Source organism: Ruditapes philippinarum, unplaced genomic scaffold (assembly GCF_026571515.1).
Source record: "Ruditapes philippinarum isolate M1 unplaced genomic scaffold, ASM2657151v2 ctg1473_1_1_1_1, whole genome shotgun sequence".
NCBI lineage: Eukaryota > Metazoa > Mollusca > Bivalvia > Venerida > Veneridae > Ruditapes > Ruditapes philippinarum.
Genome location: NW_026859905.1, coordinates 81,139 through 102,604, shown reverse-complemented (window position 1 = coordinate 102,604; position 21,466 = coordinate 81,139). Strand labels below are relative to the sequence as shown.

Below are 21,466 nucleotides of genomic sequence, written 5' to 3'. Positions count from 1 at the left end.
TTCCTAGAAAACCTCAGCAAATGAAAACGTTCTGTTTATTCGGATATCAAAATTCGAATAACTTTGGTTACTTTAAAAACAAGTTTTTAAATGCATTCTAGTTAGCTGTCCGGATATTTTGTATATTTATTTCATTATTCGGTCCTGGGAAATATTCCTGAGAAAATCAATGCAGCATGTGAAAATAAGAAATTCTCCCAGATAATGTGTGTGCAATAAAAATAAAGAAGAGTGCACCACGTGTAGAAATTATTTTTGTTTAAGCCAGTGATGAATCAAATTAATTCATTAAATTAAAATAAAGTCAGAAAATGAAATTCAAATAAGAGTCAATTATACCCACAGAAGATTCATTGTGTTTCCCCGCTGTCAATTTCTTATATACAAACACAGTCACCCAAACTACTTAAATTTTCAAAGTGATACTTCATCTTTTGAATAATAGGTAACCAGAAATATATTGTTTTCTATTCAAAAATACTTATGTTTAAACACATATTTTAACAAATTGTAGAACAATGTATATATATGACTTCTAAAGAACAGAAGTAATTCACGAAAACTGTAGAGATGTAAAATACTGACAAGGATATTAATAATAAATGAAAATATCTATAAAATAATTTCATTTTTATTTAATATTTCCTATTTCCTTTTCAACATCTAAAAAATAGAGAACGGTATGCACAACTGTTAACTCAATCTCCAGTCAACATACAGATTTTTGTTCTAGATTTATCAAATTGATACAAACAAGTCATGGAATGATTAGGCCTCCCCGGTGAAACTGATCACTCTGTTTAAGTTTCAACGGCATGGTGTCGTCGCTTGTCCTACTGCTTGTATAAAGCATGGCATTGTAGAGATACAGGCGATCGGACGATTACTATCATACAGGAGATGACATCTTAATAGACAGTGATTTGGGTCACAACCAATGGGAATAGTGCGGTTACAATGTGCGTCGCCGTTATTGTCGTAATACCAAGGGCACGTGGAGCGTTCACTCAAAAAACATATCGTCTGCACGGTTGATCTCTTTGAAATATTCTTCAAAACGTCCGAAATATTAATTTCTTCCACGTGTGTGTCGATAACACCACCAACAGTTGAAACATTTGTGGCTAATTCTGGTGATGATTGACTTTGATTCCAATGGAGGGTAGTATATTCTTGTTTGTCTGTTTTCAATAATTTAGTTGGAGTATTTGTTTCACCTAAAATATCCATGTCATCTTGTGACTTTTGAAAATGTGTTCTGTTTAAAGAAGGATTAAATTTAGACTTAATTAATGCGAGGATTGAGTTTATTCTTGTATGATTCGATTTTTCAACCTGGACTTGTGACGACGATTTCTGGTCAAGTAAACTTTTAGATTTATGTGTGACCGCGAGTATTAAATTCCATGATAAAACAGACACAACTATTCTGCTGACAAACATCTTCATCAACTGAAAAAGTAAAAGAAAAACACATTAAATATTTAGACTTAAAGCACGTCTATAGTTAAACATTTACCTTTAATTTTAAAAAATAAAAAATAAATCTAGCGATATAACTGTATTGAAGAGAACAAACCTTTTGGAGTTCTAATAACCGTTTTAGTTTTCTAGAAGTCAGCAAACAAGACCTTTCTTCGAATTAGGCGTATGTTTATCTTCACCACGAATTTTGTTTTCTAAACTAGACAAACATCTCTTACAGAAGTTATTGAAATACTAATCAGTTGACCATTTGTTACATGTTTTATATGCTTTTCTTCGGAAGCTGAGCTGATGAATCTATAATTAGGATGTATGCATTATTGATAATATAAACCAATTAAAATTATTAAGTTAATTCTATATTTGTTTAAAATGCAATCTACGGATCCCCTGCAGTTGTGGTTTATTAAACTCATAGGGAAAAGTGATAAAATTATAACCAATGTCTTCACATGATTTATTTTAAGGATGATAATAATAATAACATCTTTACTTGAACATAATATTTATGCAATAATCTTTATTTTACCAATTGAATCTCTCAGATATGTTCCAGTGTTTGATACAAATCTCCAATGAATCGTCATTGAATGTATGTTTTTCTTCAATATACAAATATTGGTATATCTCACATCTCACGCAGGTTTCCATAAACAAATTAATGTATGAATTTCTATGATTATGTTGAAGAATATTACGCTTGTCAAGCAATTGTCGTAGTAAGAAATATTTCTTAGCATTGACTTGATTAAATTAAATTCTTAGAATACCACTCATGCCCGAGGAAAAAAAACTATGGTAGCACCGATATAATTATGAACCTTTGATAGACGCTTCACATACATAAACTGCCAATACTATTTCTCATTTTTTTTTAGTTTTGATATCTTGTTGAAGCTTTCCAAAAATTACACAATAGGATCTGCTCTCGCGTTACTTGTGCACAGTTCCATGAAATGATGATGAATCAGAAATGTAAAGAAAAGAATAGATATCTCCGTTGTAAAAACGTGTCATCATAAATAAAACTGTGAAAATATAGTAACGCAATCTAAACAATATACACACTTGATGTTGAAATGCAACGAAAAGAAACGTTACCTTTTGTCACAATATGAAACCCGAATGAACGAGCATCTTAATATGATATGTCAATCGCTACTCCTTTTTCTGCCGTTACAATAAGTAAACCTCAGAAAAAATGAGCCTATCAATGGGCATGCTCTGGAGTGCGGGTAACTATTATAGAGACTTGATGGTTTCAGATATATAAAAATTGTTTGAAAACCAGTTGTATCGTTGTAGCAGATGTCCCATTCGTGTTTAAATATTAAAATATTTTGATAGAATGTTTACAGGGGCTTATCACGTTGGGGCAGGATCTGACCCCAAGCGTCTGTGCCTCCTCGTACAAATCAGATAGCCTCGTGTTTCGATGCTCTTTCTATTAATTAGGCCTAATAACTTTTAATATGAACACAACGAAATACGCTTTCATAGAGGGTTTGGTGCTTAGAGTATAAAATTTGTTTATTTCGTTTCTCATTAGTTGCTCTTTATGCCACATACATGTAGTCTAGCACCCTGATCAATATATTAGCTCGATATCATCGGTCTCGAATTGATAACAACCAAAATATCGCAAACATGTAATAAATGTACAACATGTTTTGGTTTGTCCTGGAGCACACCATACAATCAAATAGGCAGACAACCATTCAACCGTCGACAGTCGTACTAGTATATACATGTCGATGTAAAAATACAATTGATGGACGGTAAGTATTTATCTATTTCTTACATATTCCAATTGTGTTCGAGTAAATCAATGTTATAGATTCATAGTCAACGTCCAAAGGAACATGCTTACAAATTTCTGGCCCTGTGCAAGCTTTGATTTACGTGAATTTTGACTGAAAATAACCACACCTTCTGATGAGATGCAGCTTTTTTAAAAAAAAGTCACAAAAACTTACATTTTCTCATGATAATAAATCATTTTAAGATACGGTTCGTAAATGTCATTATTTTGTCATTAAATATTCCAAATCATACCTTCAAAAATGTTTTCTTTTAAAGATATATAGGTTATATAAGTTTAAATGTCATCAAAATTTGAGTAACGTCATCAACCGTTGCCTCTTTTAATTAAATGATAACATCGACACCCACACGCAAGAATGAATAACGCTAAAAACCGTTCAACGAAACAATTTTCAGGGCTTTTGTGCTATAGTTACTAGGAGAGAGTAAATCTTTTTTGTTCATTTAAAATAAGTTCACCAATTCACGGGACTTTCTAATGGACGACTGAATAATGCCTTTATTTCTTTTTTAATGATAAATTAGCCCTACACTAAACAAATCTTATACGTGTGCATAAGTGTGCATATATAAATATCTTAAAATATGAGTCAATTTTGACCCTATCATGTTGAAATTATCAATGAATACAGTTGAGATACATGGTATGATATTCCATTTATTTAATTTCATAACAAACACAAATTTAACATACATTCCCAATAAATTTGATGGTGCGTTAAAAGTTAAGGTCGCAAAGTTATAACATTAGCGATCTCTATTCTGTATCAACGTATGCCTACCCTGACTTTAATAACAACATGGCAGTTTGGTGTTTCGTTGTACGTAATATCACCAAAATCTCTAGACTTTTAAAAATATGTGATAAAAGCTATACTGGGTGATATGAAACTCATAAGATGTTTTTGGTGCATTGCCACAAACCATCGCTTACAAATAGATCTATACGAAAAATGTTTAATAGTGAATAAATCTACCCAAATATTATGAAAAAGATTGGGACACATCCATGCGACAACACTGGCGTGTGTTGTACGTAATTAACAGTCAGGGTGGACAAACGGTATTAGAATAATTTTCAATAAAACATGTATATTCATTATCATATTTATTGGGCATGTTTATTAAATTTGTGTTCCTAATGTAATTTGATTAATGGAATATATCGTATCACGTGTCTCACCTGTATTTATTGAAAATTTGACATCATGGTACCAAAATCGACACACGTATGAGGTCATTTATATGCACACTTAAAAGATTTGGTAAGTGTATATCTGATGAATATTAATAAATGCAATTACACTGATCTTGATTTTTTCTGTTTAGATTTTCCGAAAACTAAAATTCAATTAAGTTCATATCTATGTCAAACGTAACTCTCAATTTCAGTCAAATGAATTTAGTGAGAATACTATTAATACTTTTATATATTAAAACAGTTCATGGAATTTCTTTAAAATTCCCACCAGAATCTATAAATTTCAAATATTTCCACTAGAAGTTGAAATTAGAGTAATATGTTATATCATCTAAAATACCTTAGTCAATATTACGAATGATATTTTTAGAAAAAAAATAGTCATGATCACTCAAATAATCACTTCCATCTCATTTAAAGCATTATTTTCGCCCAAACACTGATATTTGAAAGCACTTGACTTTGAAAGCTTTCATCATTATCATTATTATTATTATTATTATTATTATTATTATTATTATTATTATTATTATTATTATTATTATTATGGGGAAAAGATGTATTTGGCGATAGGGTGTGGGTAATCTCCTGACGTAATTGTTCTTTTTTATTCACTTTTTCTGAAACAATAACACAAGATATAGGTAACATTTGAAGAAAAAAAAAGTTAATGTAATTATGAAAACGACCTTATTCATTTTAAAGAATAAAATATATTTTTTCCGTTAATTCGTGATTATTTGCATTCGATAATTTGCTTTAAACATTGAAACACGCTTTATGCACATACAGGTTTTTAAGGTTTGCGGTACACGTTTAATATATTAATTACATGGGATATAAACCGAGTAATAAAAAAACAAAGTGAGTAATAAACAAAATACTTCATTACAAGCATTAGGATGATAAAATTTACCACAGGCTTAAACACTTGTGAGCCTTATAATTTGATATAGATTAAGATGAATCACTAACGTTAATATAACTGTAAGGCAAAGATTAATCACTTCATCTTCTGTCTGTATGTTGTTTGGAAACGACCGTTAACAAGTGCAAAACATTCATTTACTGGTTTTCAGCTCATTTAAGATTCAAAGTTGTTTTGTCGGTTCTTGGAAACGGGGAGAAATGTTGAATTTTCTATGGTTAGTTCCATTGTTATGTTTAAGTAAGGGTGACCAAGGAGACGTTGAAGTTCGGCGGGATGCTGCAGATTTTGATGTTGATGTAAGTAGGATTTTATCCATTTACAAGTATTTGTTTTAAGAAAATAGGGCAAAAATCGGGGAAAAATACATGTTTGCCAACATATAAGGTTATTAATTTTACATTTTTTTCACAAATGAGAGACAATAAACAATAAAAGTTTTGTCCGTTGGAATTATCATAAAATATTTAAAATACGTACCCTACAATAAACAAATATGATCTGGATATAATTTACAGAAATGTTATTAAGTTTCCATTAAATTTGTATGATTATTTGACTAACAAAACTGAAAAGAAACAACAAGTTGCTGAGATTGATCAATTGTAATATGGATGTGCATAATTATATAAAGTATTTGATCAAGAATTATGAAGTATCTTGCAATTTTAGTGTACCAATATTCCAAGATTTATCTGATATTGAGCTATACTAAAGTAAATACAACCTATAAAAGTAGAATAATATGAATTTTGATCAATTCTTTTCTGGTACACTCATACGAAAATATTTATGTATTTCTGAGAGCCATGAACTGGACACCCATGTCCACAGTATAGTGTAGTGTTTGTTTGGGTTATGTTTCTTTTATTATTATGATTATTATTGTTGTTGTTGTTGTTGTTTTATAGTATGTTTTCGTTACTTTTTGTGTGTTTTTTAATCAACAAGAAAGTGGATAAACTTATCTTTTGAGGTATCATAAAAAGATCCTGTACTGCGGTTTCTCATATCACTGACAATATACTTGTAAATAACAAGTTCTAAGTATGTAGGCAATTTAATAAAGGGTCAGTAAAGTTCAACAAAAATATAACACTTCGCTGTTTATAAGCAATAATAAACAATACTCTATTATTACTTAAAGATGTTTGTTTAAAACAAATATCAAAGTTATTTATCTTGCTGGCAAGTTACATGAAGGTTTTTGAAAAGCTACTGTAATTTACATCAGCTAAGTTTATGTCAACGTAAAAGTATAGGAGTAACACATTTTCTAAGTCTTATTTTTCCATGTATTACTGGATGGTTAAATCAATTCATTTTATCATATTACTATTTCAATCTTATTTTTTACTTTCCCGGTGACATTTTTGAAAAGTCCACTTGGAAAAAAGATAAGGAAGTATACAAATGTATATTTTGGCCGAGGCCATCTGAGAAATGACTGCCTGTAAAATAATTTTCGGGGAAGAACTAAAAACAAAACAAACAAAAAACAAAACAAAACAAAACACACACACATAAATATATCAATATTCTGCTTTTTACATTTCATTTAATTTTGTAGTGAATGGTTCTCTCTACATTAGCATTTACTAACTACATATTGTCCAAAATATCGAGACCACCATTGACAAACTTTAATTAGTCATATTTAAAAACAAGTAATTGGCTCACAATCAAAAATCATTTGTTCTATTTTGAAGAGAAATTAATTTTATGTTTTATAATTTAATTTCCAAGTCTAAAAAATACCTCTTCCACAACAAGTAGTTACTGACATTGTAATGCAAGCATTCCTTATATCCCTTATTTCATGTTTACAACACTCAGAAATAATATATGCAAATTCAAGAGGGTATAATTCGACAAAGAATCTTTCTTAAATAATACTTTTTATAGATGATATTAATGTACGAAACCATTGTGTAATTTTTTTAATCACAAAAACGAAATGCGTCATGGATATCATGTTATACTAATAATGTACTTTTATTTGCGACGCCGGTGAGCGGCGTCGTCTCTTATGGAATGCTTTTTATTTTGGCCTATGGAAGGAGCTGTTATTATAAGCAGTTGATTTCATGTTGTGTTAATTAGTTTTATTTTGATTCGTAAAAATCAAGTTAACAAAGATGTTGTTATATTTGTATTTAATAACTTTATATAAAAAGCATGTGCATTGTGATATTATTTTTTCCTTATGTACTGATCGTAGAAAGGAAATGATATCTTTAATTTCAACTTTTTTTCTTGATAAATCTTGTGTAATATGTTCCACATTTTTTATAATTAGGCCTATTTAGAGAAGTATGGGTATTTCGCACCACGAGCAGATGATACTGGGACACAATTTGCTCACTCAGAACACAGCAGACGACATGCCATCAAGTAAGAATTTCGCTTTTGCCATCTTGTCATAGTTATGCTAAATGATAATACAAAGGTATATACATTATCATGAACATTAACACGTTATGTTATTCTTAATATGCCTTTACATTATCAGTATACTGACTGTTTATCATAGTTGTTATAAATTTTGAGATTCGAATTCATCATGGGAGGTTTAAAAAGACTGGTATCTTTGACGAAAAGGATACAATACAAAGTGTACAGAAGAACGTATACCTCCAATGACTAAAGAACAAGTTGATAGGTGATGGGCTCAATTAATAACGTCATAACGTTTCAGATTATTCCAGAAGTTTGCTCATTTACCAACAACAGGACAGATCAACAAAGAAACAGTCAATAAGATGAGACAACCTCGTTGTGGTTTTCCCGACATTATACACACCAATGATCACAACCCAGAAGATCCCCTTAAATATACAGCAGGTACTGAATGATAAGCTTCAATATATAATGTATGTAAAGGATTTCGGATAACAACTAGACTTTTCGAGTATGCGCTTCTATATATATCTTTTATTTTCACACATCAGCATAAAACAAAGCGATTCTCTGAAACAAATGATAAAGTAATTAACTAATACATTCATTTCTGATATGAACTTAACAAATAAATAATAGAATAGTATAATCAAATAATTATTCCTATGACGAAGAATCTTAATAACAAAAGTACAGTTAAAATCCATAAAATAAATAATCGTAACAATTGATTAAAATTAATAAATACTTCATTAGAAAATTCTTTTTATCCGTTAACAAATAAATAAATCAAAATAATTTAAGCAGCTATCATACCGACTATAATGTCTTTCTCATCGAAACCTTTAAAATACAGTTTCAGCTTTAACGTTTAACGCCGCTACATATAACGGAAGTTACCTTTTAAATTCATAACAAACAATTACGTCAAAATGACGCGCTAAACTATTCAGCGCGTAACGTTAAATAAGTTGGCGCCAAACAACGCTTAACGTAAGATATATATTATATATTTTAATTAGAATCGGTAATAAACGATTCTTACAGTGCCCTCCATGAAATATCTTAATTTCATCAAATCATTTAATGTCAATTAACAATATATTATCGATACAAAAATGTAAATTGCAACGAACTTCATGTTCATTAGAATGATTATATTTGCAATAAATCATGCATTATATTAAAGTACTTGCTAATGTTAAAACAATCTATTTAATACACAGTATGTATCCTTTTAAACATTAACATAATCTTGTGAAATATTTTCAGCGTAATACAATAATTAGTCTGAACATTCTAAAAGGCACAACTTTGTGATTGGCCTTATCATAGCTGAGTCCCTAGTTTGAACTTTACATTTACGAATATGCCCATCCCTACCCTTAATGACTTCGGTTACTCTGCCTAGTGGCCACTGTCCTCTAGGAACACTATTGTCTACCACAAGCACAATGTCATCTACATGTACGTCTCTAGTTTCACTTTGCCATTTCTGCCTGGCTTGTAGGGTTGGTAAATACTCTTTTACCCATCTTTTCCAAAATATGTCCGCTAAATATTGGATTTGTCTCCACCATCTCTTGCTATAGATGTCTTCCTTTTTAAAAATGCCGACTGGTAAACAAGGATTAGACTTCATTAAAAGAAGCATGTTTGGCGTGAGTGCCGGTGGGTCCCTCGGATCACTGCTTACATTAGTTATGGGTCTATCGTTGATTATTCGTTCAGTTTCGGCAATCAGGGTCAATAACTTTTCGTCTGTAAGGAGTTGTTCTCTCACAACAGCTTTGAGAATAGTACGCGTTGACCTTATCAAGCGTTCCCATGACCCGCCCATGTGACTGGCATAGGGTGGGTTAAAGTGCCAGTCTACATCATGTTGCACAAGAAGTTGTCCGATTTTAGACTGGTTCCATTGTTTTATTGAGCCTTTTAACTCTTTGTCTCCGCTAACAAGATTCGTTCCGTTATCGCTATATAGCTTTTCTGGATACCCTCGACGACTTGTAAAGCGTTGATAAGCAGCTATGAAAGAATCAGTTGTTAGACTGTGTGCTATTTCGATATGGACTGCTCTTGTAGTTAGACAGCAAAAGAGACATCCGTATCTTTTTAAACAAGTTCTACCTGATTTCACTATCAAAGGGCCGAAGTAGTCTACACCGACATAGGTGAATGGGGGTTTATCGGGGGTCGTCTGTTCTTTGATCAAGGGCGCCATCTGTTGCCTAAGAGGTAGACTGTGTTGTCGCTTACATATAAAACAATCTCTGATAACTTTCTTTATAGTACTGGGTCCCTTTAATATCCAGTATTTCGTCCGTGTTTCAGCAAGTACCTGTTGTTTACCAACATGTCCGTTTGAATTATGGTAATGACGAATAATCAATTCTGTCACGTGACTATCGTGCGGAAGGATAATCGGGCACGTATCATATTCTTTATGGGTATTTCTTCCATATACACGGATTAGTCCATTAACAAGTATGGGGTTTAATGTAGATAATCTACTGTCTCTTTTTACAGGATTTCCTTTGTTAATATCGTTCAGTTCCTGTTTAAAGCTTGAGTTCTGTATATGTCGTACTATAGCGTAAGTTGCGTTCTTTATCTCGGAAACGGTAAGATTTCCTCGTTTTGGTTGTTCATTCAAAGTCAAGTGATGTCGTCTGCAATATGTTATGAATCTCAGTAACCAAGCAACTGCTCTAAGCAACATTGTCCAATCGGAATAATAGTTAATGAGGTCTTCTATATGAGGTCCTGTGTACGATGCGGTGGTATTAACAATAATCTCTCTCTTAACTTCGGAATCATCATCTGCAATTTGTAGCTTATGTGGGAGTTTAGGCCAAGTCGATTCGTCTTGTAATAAGTATTTTGGTCCCTCTAGCCATATTTTAAGACCATGAATGTCATTTGGATGGATGCCCCTAGAAGCAATATCAGCTGGGTTCGAACCGGAATCGACATAACGCCACTTCTCAGGGGATGTAGTCTGGTGAATGTAGCTTATTCTATTTCCGACGAATGTCTTAAATCGTCTGTTATTGTTGTTTATATATCCAAGTAATATCATAGAATCCGTCCAGAATGTAACTTGGTCGACCTTTAAGTCAAGTTCTTCTGACAACATAGCATAAAGGCGGCATGCTACTACAGCTCCGCACAGCTCTAATCTTGGAATGGTTGTTTGCTTTATTGGTGCTAATCTAGATTTACCAATAACAAAACTGCATGAAATTCTATTCTGTATATCCGTCAATCGTAAGTATGCGCATGCGCCATAACCTGTTTCTGAGCCATCGCTGAACACGTGCAGCTGTACGTTCTTCAATTTACTGAAGTAATTTGGACGGAAACAACGGTCAATACTAATTTTTTCTAACGATGGTAGATTTGCTATCCACTGTTGCCAATCTTCTATTTCTTTCTGCGGAATGGTTTCATCCCACCCTATCTTCTTCCTACATAGGCTCTGTACAATTGCCTTAGCACGCAACGTCACAGGTGATACAAGTCCTAGTGGATCAAAGATCGCACTTACTATGGAAAGAATTCCGCGTCTTGTTAAGGGTTTTTTGCTTATTTTAATCTTAAATGTTATTTTATCGTCATTGACATTCCAATTGACGCCTAGCGCACGATCACAAGGCAGTACGTCTCCAGGGTTGAGGCTAACGACCGTCGGCGCACGTTCAGATTCCGGAATCGTATTAAGTACCCTCCGGCTGTTGCTTATCCACTTTGTGAGTCTGAAGCCACCTAAGCTCATCAGGGACTGTAAATCTGCTGCAAGTTTAATAGCTTTATCTTCAGATTCTACAGACTTCAGGCAGTCGTCTACGTAAAAGTTTCTCTTTACAGTTGATAATACTGCAGGTTCAAATCTCTCTGCATTGTCAATGGCAGTTCTTCTCAGCGCATACGCAGCGCAGCTCGGAGAGGAAGTTGCTCCAAATAAGTGGACTTTCATACAATAAGTCATGGGTGTTATAGATAAATCTCCACCAGGCCACCATAGAAAACGTAGGGCATCACAGTCCTTCTCACATACACGTACCTGATGAAACATTGCCTCTATGTCAGCGGAAAGAGCTACCTTTTCTTGTCGAAATCTGGTTAATACGCCTACAAGGCTGTTCATCATATCAGGACCTTGTAAAAGTTGACTATTTAGTGAAATACCTTTATATTTTGCCGCACAATCAAATACAACACGCACTTTTCCGGGCTTATTCACGTTTGCTACAGGATGGTGGGGTAAATACCATATCTGTTCTGAGTTCGTATCTTTATTTGTCACTTCTTTTGCGAATCCTTTATCAATATAGTCTGTCATTGTTTTGGTATACATCTCGTGTAACACGTTGTCACGAGAAAGTTTTCTTTTCAGGTGATTCAATCGCGCATGCGCAAGCGCTAAATTATTCGGCAATTTTGTATCATCCTGTCGCCATGGTAATCCCATTTCATAGTGTCCATTAACATTAGAAAGTGTAGATTCCATAATTCCCAGTGCTCTCTTATCTTCAACTGACATGGAATTTTTCTCATTATAGGTTGCGTCATTGAAGTCTGACGTCCACATACGTTCAAGTTGTTGTTGTAGTATGGCGTCACTTGACTGACCGAAATGAATGTTAATTGGGGTTCTTCTGTTGTCTGTTTTATAATGTTTTGAATTATTGCATGGTATTGGTCCACGAACTGCCCAACCAAGTTGCGTTCTCACTGCATATGGCTCATTACTACTTCCGGTTCGTATCTCTAGGGGAATATGTGCTACCGGTGTATCCGTGCCAATTAGTAACATGACTTCATTAACGTTCACGTTCGGAATATTCAAGTCACTTAAATATGATATATTTCTAATATCATCGGCAGTAGCTGCAGATCGCGTAGAAATAGGCAATTGTTTTACTGTCAAAACATTATGAAGCTTTACTTCACTTTCACCGGAAATAGGACTCACAGTTAGGTCAACATCTTTTCCGTGTTTTGCATTACTTGTTGAATTAACAGTTGAAATCTGGAAAGTAACTGGCCTACTTGATATATTCAGCTTCCTTATAAGCTTTTCGTCACACAGGGTTTTGTCTGCGCCATCGTCAAGCAGGGCATATGTTTGACAGAAGTAACCGTCCCTACCCTTAACAGTTACAGGTATAATCCCCAAACATGTTTTAGAAAATGAGCCATTTGTGGCCGTACAATTTATTGAAGGTTGCGTTACAGATTTATCAGAACCTACCGGGAACCAGCTATGTAATAATGTGTGATGTTTGCTGCTACAATCAGGTATAGTACATGATTTCTCTTTCCTACATTCATTAGACATGTGATTACGTTTAAGACAATTGAAACACAATCTGTTCTTAACAACATATTTCTTTCTATCTGTTAAAGTCATTTTCTTAAATCTATGACATGACGCTAAGTCTAAGCATGAACCAGAGCAACAATAACATTTTCTTTCGTTCTTGTGTTTATCACTTTCAGTATATGACGACAAGGTAGTTATTTTTCCTTTAACATAATTACTAGGCAGACTATGGGGCTGTTTTCTTACTTGGGATGGTACATTTTCTTTAACAATATCAATACCATATACCGAACAAGCAACACGTGATCTTTCTTCAACAAATTTCAACAAATCAAAGAATCTCGGCTCTTTGCCGCACTCATAGATTGTATGTGCAATATCTGCCCACTTGGTTCGCATATGCATAGGCAAACGTCTAACAATTCGTCTTAAGTTTTCTGAATTATTTACATCAGAAACAAAACCTAATTGGGATAGGGTCATATGACATCTTTGCATATCTAATGCTAACTTAGATAGTTCGTCAATATCAGACGCTTTAATTTTAGGGCCATACAACAGTTTATCAATGTAATTTCTGGCAATTACATGTGGCCTACCATAACGTGACTGTAAAATAGCTTTAGCTTGTCTGTACCCTTCATTTGAATCTAACAAAACGCAATCTTCAATACATGATTTCGCCTCACCATTACAATATTGAATAAGGTAGCTTAATCTAAGTCTATCATCACTTACTTTTGCCTCTACGTTTGTCTCAAAATTCTTGATAAACTTGCAATAATCTATCGCAGAACCATTAAATGTTAATAATTCGGGCTTTGGTAAGTTAAACCCTTCTTGTAATATTGTTGCTAGTTTCTCAAATGCTGAATTACTGCTATCACTCGAACCGGAAGTTAAGGTATTGTCTGTCTTACCATTAAATCTTGACTGTTCTGTAACCTTAGATACGGGCTCACCATCAAATCTGTTCTGTAAAAACACATGAGATCCTGCACTAGCTGAAGTATCACGTGGTACATTTGTGTGACCGGAAGTAGAAGCATCTATGTCACGTTCATTTTCCTGATGCGTCTGTTCCGTAATTCGTGCACTTACTGGAATTTCTTCGTTACTCTCAGTAAAAACTGACTCCTCAATTCTAGCAATTTCTATCTCGCTCTCCTGTTCTAATAGTTCACGTTCATTCTCTATTTCCTTTTGCTGCCGTTCAAGTCTCTGTTTTTCTCTCAACATTTTTAATCGGTGTTCTGCAACAAGCCGCTTTGCTTTTGCGTTTTGCATAGCTGCACGTGATGACTGTACCGAACTAGCTCTCGTGCGCACAGACACGTTATCATCGTCTGCTGCCGAATCTAAACATTTAATCCACTCCGTATAGTGTTCCTTACATTCAACAAAATTGTTTTGCTGGCTTATATAACTATTTTCTAAAGTCTCAAAAGTTTCCGTATCTTTGCACAAATCCATACATTGTAAATGTACTGTTTTGAAAAGTTCGTATCTATTACATAGACGGTCATATAATTCTTTCACTTTTTCTGTATTTTCATAAGACACCATCTGTTTTTCAATTTCATTGTAAATCTTTGTCAGTTGTGAAAGATGTGCTGTTCGCGTTTTCCTTGCACTCATAAAATCTGTTTGCTCCATAGTTTATAACACTTTTAGAGTTATTGATTTATCATCACACGAATTCACTTGTATTAATAGTAAGTATCTTTATCTAATTTCTTCAAATTTAGTAATTAGAAACCTCTGTCACATACTGCTTCATATCTTCTGTCAATATAGATAATTTCTTTTCCACGAATCTGTAATTTCTCATCCACAAATATCAAACTTCTAGTCCATCACGATGACGAGTCGAGAATTGTAAAGGATTTCGGATAACAACTAGACTTTTCGAGTATGCGCTTCTATATATCTTTTATTTTTACACATCAGCATAAACAAAGCGATTCTCTGAAACAAATGATAAAGTAATTAACTAATACATTCATTTCTGATATAAACTTAACAAATAAATAATAGAATAGAATAATTAAATAATTATTTCCTATGACGAAGAATCTTAATAAACAGAAGTACAGTTAAAATCCATAAAATAAATAATCGTAACAATTGATTAAAATTAATAAATACTTCATTAGAAAATTCTTTTTATCCGTTAACAAATAAATAAATCAAAATAATTTAAGCAGCTATCATACCGACTATAATGTCTTTCACATCGAAACCTTTAAAATACAGTTTCAGCTTTAACGTTTAACGCCGCTACATATAACGGAAGTTACCTTTTAAATTCATAACAAACAATTACGTCAAAATGACGCGCTAAACTATTCAGCGCGTAACGTTAAATAAGTTGGCGCCAAACAACGCTTAACGTAAGATATATATTATATATTTTAATTAGAATCGGTAATAAACGATTCTTACAATGTATGAGTCCACATAAAAATACATGTACACTGAAAATGTCCTTAATAAATACTCTGTTTTAGATGCGTATGTCTCTTGGACTTTTGCGTGATGTTTTGCACACAAAGTCAAATCAGCATTGTCTTTATTGCTGTAGTGTTTAATGAAAACTTGAAACTCTGGCATTATATCTTTATATTTTGTGCTTATTGCCGTGTAGCTTTCATAAAATAAACCGGAAATGATTAATTTATGATTCTTAAAATTTCAAATTGACATTTATATTTACAAAAGAAATTAATTCGATATCATCGGAGTACTTAACACTTTTGTTAGGAGTATAAACAACTTATTAAACACAATAAATGTATATAACCTTTTACAAATGTACGTTTACATTTATAATTTAAATATCAAAGATGCAAATGAAATATATGGATCTAACATCTGCTGGATTTAATGAATAAACCATATAATTTTGGAACGTGTACAATTCTCATAAAATTGCACGCCATTTTATTATCTCAACGCCTAATTGCTTCATGTAAGTTGTTTTTAAAATCATCAATACATGCATTTGAAAATTGCATGTAAAAATACTAAACTGAACGCATTGCAGTTTTATAAGAGATAGATTTATTTCGGCAAACTTTTTTGCTGTTCTTCCTTATATATTTTTTTCTTTCCAGGACCTAAATGGAAAAATAAGACGGTGACGTGGAAAATAACTTCATATACAGATAAACTAGAGATTAATCAACAAAGGTACATGCATGTATAAGCATGTGAATTGAACTTTTATTTGTTTAACATGATAATACTTCAACCTCGGTTGACTGGAACTACCGATCTCTCGAACAAGTTTGCAGTTAAATTTGAGTGAACGCAGGTCGACTGTGCACGTGCTTTAAATATATACTTGTATAACTCACACATAATTTGTTTCTTGTGGGCGAGAAGATATACCATTTAAACCACTCCCTGCATTTACACGACTGTTAACAGACGACACTTGGTATAGTCAGACGACAAAAATTACGCCTAAAATCATAATGGGAAGTATCATGATATATTCCAATCATTTAAGACAATGAGCTCTTTCAATTTTCAGAACGGCCATAGAAAACAGTTTCCGCCATTGGGAGAATGCCAGCGGACTAACGTTTATTGAAATCAACGACACGGCAAATATAAACATACAATTTGCATCTGGTAACCATGGAGATGGAATAAAAAATGCTTTTGATGGTGCAGGTAATGTCAGTTTTTCTTGTGAATTCCAAAAATTAGACCTTCAAACAAAACATAATGTACTATATTCCCAAACAAAATTGTTTATAATGCTAGAACCCTTGTGAATATATCTGATCTGAAAATTGAGATTGGCGGATTTAGGACAAATTGTCAAGGTCTAACATACGCACTTGAACTTGTTGAAACAGTTCATATCATTAGTGAATGAACTTGAATGACATCGTTTACAAAGAAGTATGTTTACACACTACTTGTACTGTATTAGTACATAATACATACGTATTATATCCAGCTCGTGGTTTCAATTGTTCTTTTTATCTTTTTAACCAGTAACCTTTATAGCCTTGATTTTAAGAGGTTGTATACTCTATTGACCCCATAATTATTTCACGAAAACCTATGTATACTTTGTCGTTCCCTTAATCATTTATTACATATTCAGTCAATGTGATAACAATATTTTGGGTATAACTATACATATTTTTTTCACTTTCTATACTCCTTATCTTTCCCTCTCTAGCACTCTCTCCAAACAGCAATCGTATCATACGTAGCATCTTACAGTTAGAGTTATGAAATATATATTTACATGTATCTACATTATATTTAATGATTTATATAAACTATGAACACAGCAATATTTTTAAGTGGACTGAACGATAAACATGTAATATTATTATCTCACGTTGAGCTTTGTATAAAAACTATGCTAATATGAGCAGCGCATATATGCTAAACTTATACTCGTACATAACGATATAATGTTCACCGAGTCCAAAATCATTCACAAATCTTTTCAACTATTCTATAATGCATGAGTATTAATTTGTCATGTAGGAGGTGTTTTGGCTCATGCATACCTGCCTGAAGACGGACGGGCACATTTTGACAATGACGAGTTTTGGGTGTTTCACGAATCCGAGGGCGCAGAAATAGAAATGGTTGCTACTCACGAATTAGGCCATTCTCTTGGATTGAGTCATTCGACGGTGATGGGGGCATTGATGGCACCGTTTTATCAACAATACAATGAGAACTTTACTTTAAACTGGGATGATGTTGCGGGCATACAATATCTTTACGGTAATACCATTTTATGCGAGTTATCTACTTTATTTTGTTAAGTACGCATAATGCTGAAGTAATCTTCTTTGAAAGATAAACAAACATGTACTTATATGAAAAGAAGTAGTTTGCATACAATTAATCAAGTTATTTCATCTAAGGTACTCCCGAGGTTCCCTCATCAGAAAAAGAAGAGGAGAACACCACATCAAGTATAGATGCTACAACTGGAGCAAGAGCCCCAAACACAAAAATCGGAAATGAAACTAATGTGTCACAAGTCACGGTGAAACCTGACAGCACGGCTACAAATACTACCACAAAGGCTGATACCGTAACGAAAGTAGCAGCTGAACCTGTGTCCACTGTCAAACCTAGAGTCAGGGATGAAAAGTTGTGCACATCAAAGATTGATGCTGCTATTCCAGGTATATTCTATTATTGTAATTCTTTGCTGTGTAATGTCGTTTGATGATATCGTATGTTTACTCTTTAAAATGTACTTTTAAGTGATTTAGATATAACATGTTGTAAGGAATTCATCCAAATATATTTAACTTAATATCAAAATCTTCACAAAAATTCAAATTAAATCAAAGAAATAAGGATGATAAACTGATGTGATTATATTAGGCTTGTATCAACGCATATAGTGTTAAATATATAAAAGCCATGTAAATCTGTTGTAGGTGAAAGTGGTGAACTTCTGATATTTATTGGTCCATTAGTCTACAAACTCTATGAAGATTGTGAAGGAAAATTTACCTGTGTTGTTGATGGTTATCCGAAAAAAATAAAGAAAGTTTTTAAGAAAGGACCGAGACGTGTGAAAACTGCTGCATACCTGCCGGATAAACGGAAACGGACGTATCTCTTCAAAGGCAAGTGGAGTGTATCGATTTTTTTGTTGCAAATATTCAATTTTGTTACATTGAAAGTAAATTTGTACCAGTAATATTTATTTTTATCATGCCGATTTGTATGCAATAGCGTGTATTTGAAAAAAAGAAAACCTCATTTTACAGGACGAAAGGTGTGGCGATACACTGGCAAAAGGTTAGACAAAGGATATCCGAAACAAATGAGCAAACAAGACATACCTTACAAGCCAAATGCAGCTTACATTCAGAAGAATCAGTTTGCCGACTACCAATGGTATATTTTTGGGGTAATATGTGTTGATTTTTTTTCTGTTATCCATATGCAACAATTGCAGACTGTCAGTAATTCATTTCTACATAACTAGTGCTAATTTTTGAAGCAATTTTCATTTTCTCAAGTTTAGTAATGAAAACAAAAACGAACAAAACATACAATTGAAAATCGCACAATTGTCTTTTATTAGTTCTGTTCACGAGAGTGCAACTGGAAACTGTAACATCTCCTACGCTCCCTGGCACCGGCCAAAGCATTCTATCCTGAAATCTAGAAGTGTTTGATTCAATGATCCTACAGTAGTAGAAATATAATGATAGCCCCGGGATGAGGTATGGGGCAACCTTTTCAGACTGTCACACAGCTTTTTTCCACATGTTATGACAGAAATAAACATATGCCAAAAATAGTACAAATTTTAAAGTTATCATGTGAAATAACACTTGAAATTAACTTGGTATCTCTTTCATTTGAGTTATGTTCAATTTTCTTTGAAAGGGCAAGTATTTCTGGGAGATGAACCTATATAGTGACGGGATAACCAATGGAGTTATGAAGACAAAGACATATTGGCCTCATGTTCCGTCCAAACCTGACGCAATGTTGCAAACGAGGGAAGGATCAATCTACATCTTCAAGGGAAAGTAGTGAGTACACAATGTACATATTGCATTTCGTTATATGCGTAATTCGAGATACAAATACAATGTATTGGCAGTTTTATATCCTGTTGATGGTTCAATGTTTGGCGTTTGGCAAATAAATGTATCTAGTAGCACATGTCCCCTTTATATTTTGTCTTGTTTCAATTTATTCTTATATTTAAGTCAGCACTCGAACCTGTCCATAATAATGCTCGCGTAGATACTGCAGATATTTATACAAAAAATGTACAAATATATGTATAATATGCAGGATTTTGCGGGTACATGGTATCTTAGGGTATTGTCCCACAAACACACGCACATATAAACAAACATTACGATTTGAATACTTAATTAAAATCAATGACTTTGTCACTGAATCACAAATACATTATTTTTATTTTCAGTTACGATAGGTACGACCATAGAAGAGTTATTCTAGACAAGAAGAAATTGATAGCACGTGATTTGCTTGGTGCTGACTGTTCGGAATAAGTCAGATTCTACCTTTTTATGAAATTAGTGCTCAGTCTGGGACACTACTGATAATACCAGATAATAGAAATATAGTTGTTTTATCTAATATATTTCTGCTTTTGGTCTGTTTATAGATGTACATGTATATAACTATGACTAATACACTCGTCGCATACATTGCGGAATACATACGTCTTTATATCATTTCATTTGTTATAAAAGATCATTTCTATAATAAGTTATATGATATTAAATTGTGCCTTTAAAGTTCTATTTAAAGTTACCCGACGGTGATGTCGTAGCACTTAACATTTTGCACGTGTTTATCAGCCACTACCATGTCATTAACGTGCATTTAAATAAATTTATTGTATTAGTTCCACCACGGTCAATTATTGTGCGCGAGGTCTTAATTTATTCATGTGTTACATACTTTTCTTTTCATGCTTAATTGTAAAGGTGCGAAATTCTGGCTATAAATTGGGAAATTTTATGTGTTACGAGGTGAAATAAAATAAATAAGTAAATACTGATTTGTTAATAATCAAATATTGATAGAGGATTGTTGTTAAATTAAATCGTTGGACTATATTTGTAAATGATCAATACTAATCATAGATTGAAGTAAATTAATGTTTAAAGGGATACGTGTTTTCTTTCCAATGTCATGGATTATAAAGGAGATTCACGACACATGTTATGTATGCATAAAGTTTTGTTATGTATATTTGGATATCAACATTCGGATTACTTTGGTTACTTCAAAAACAAGTATTTAAATGTTTTCTGATTAGCTGTCCGGATATTTTGTATATTTATTTCATTATTCGGTCCGAGAAAATCAATGCAGCATGTGAAAATTAGAAACTCTTCCAGATAAACTTTGTGCAATAAAAATAAAGAAATGTGCATCACGTGTAGAAATTATTTTTAATAAAGCCAATGATGAATCAAATTAATTCATCAAATTAAAAAAAAGTCAGAAAATAAAATTCAAATACGAGTCAATTATACCCAAAGAAGATTCACTGTGTTTCCCCGATGTCAATTTTTTATATACAAACACGGTCACCAAATTTCCTTAAAATTTTTAAAGTGATGCTTCATCTTTTGAATAATAGGTAACCAGAAATATATTGTTTTCTATTCAAAAAAACTTATGTTTAAACACATATTTTAGCAAATTGTAGTATATGTAGGACTTCTAAAAACAGAAGTTGTTCACGTAGACTGTAAAAATATAAAATACTGGCAAGGATATTAATAAGAAATGAAAA

At 32.9% G+C, this 21,466-nt stretch overlaps 2 protein-coding genes across 3 annotated transcripts in view; one reads left to right on the top strand and one right to left on the bottom strand.

The window, feature by feature from the left end:
• The window catches only part of LOC132758256 (tRNA (uracil-5-)-methyltransferase homolog A-like), a 193,563-nt gene that overhangs the window by 167,495 nt on the left and 4,602 nt on the right, over positions 1 to 21,466 (bottom strand). The window lies entirely within an intron of this gene.
• LOC132758250 (matrix metalloproteinase-19-like) lies at positions 5,426 to 21,098 on the top strand. 2 transcript variants are annotated; one of them, XM_060749808.1, is made up of 12 exons: positions 5,426 to 5,737; positions 7,738 to 7,832; positions 8,137 to 8,282; positions 16,284 to 16,359; positions 16,706 to 16,848; positions 17,686 to 17,931; positions 18,075 to 18,098; positions 18,273 to 18,341; positions 18,603 to 18,794; positions 18,939 to 19,081; positions 19,567 to 19,715; positions 20,120 to 21,098. In XM_060749808.1, the coding sequence occupies exons 1-12, from the start codon at positions 5,639 to 5,641 to the stop codon at positions 20,205 to 20,207; spliced, it is 1,470 nt and encodes a 489-aa protein (XP_060605791.1). In that variant the 5' UTR covers positions 5,426 to 5,638; the 3' UTR covers positions 20,208 to 21,098. The 2 variants fall into 2 exon arrangements, with proteins under 2 accessions (XP_060605791.1, XP_060605790.1); XM_060749807.1 differs by having other exon boundaries at positions 5,428 to 5,737; positions 18,075 to 18,341.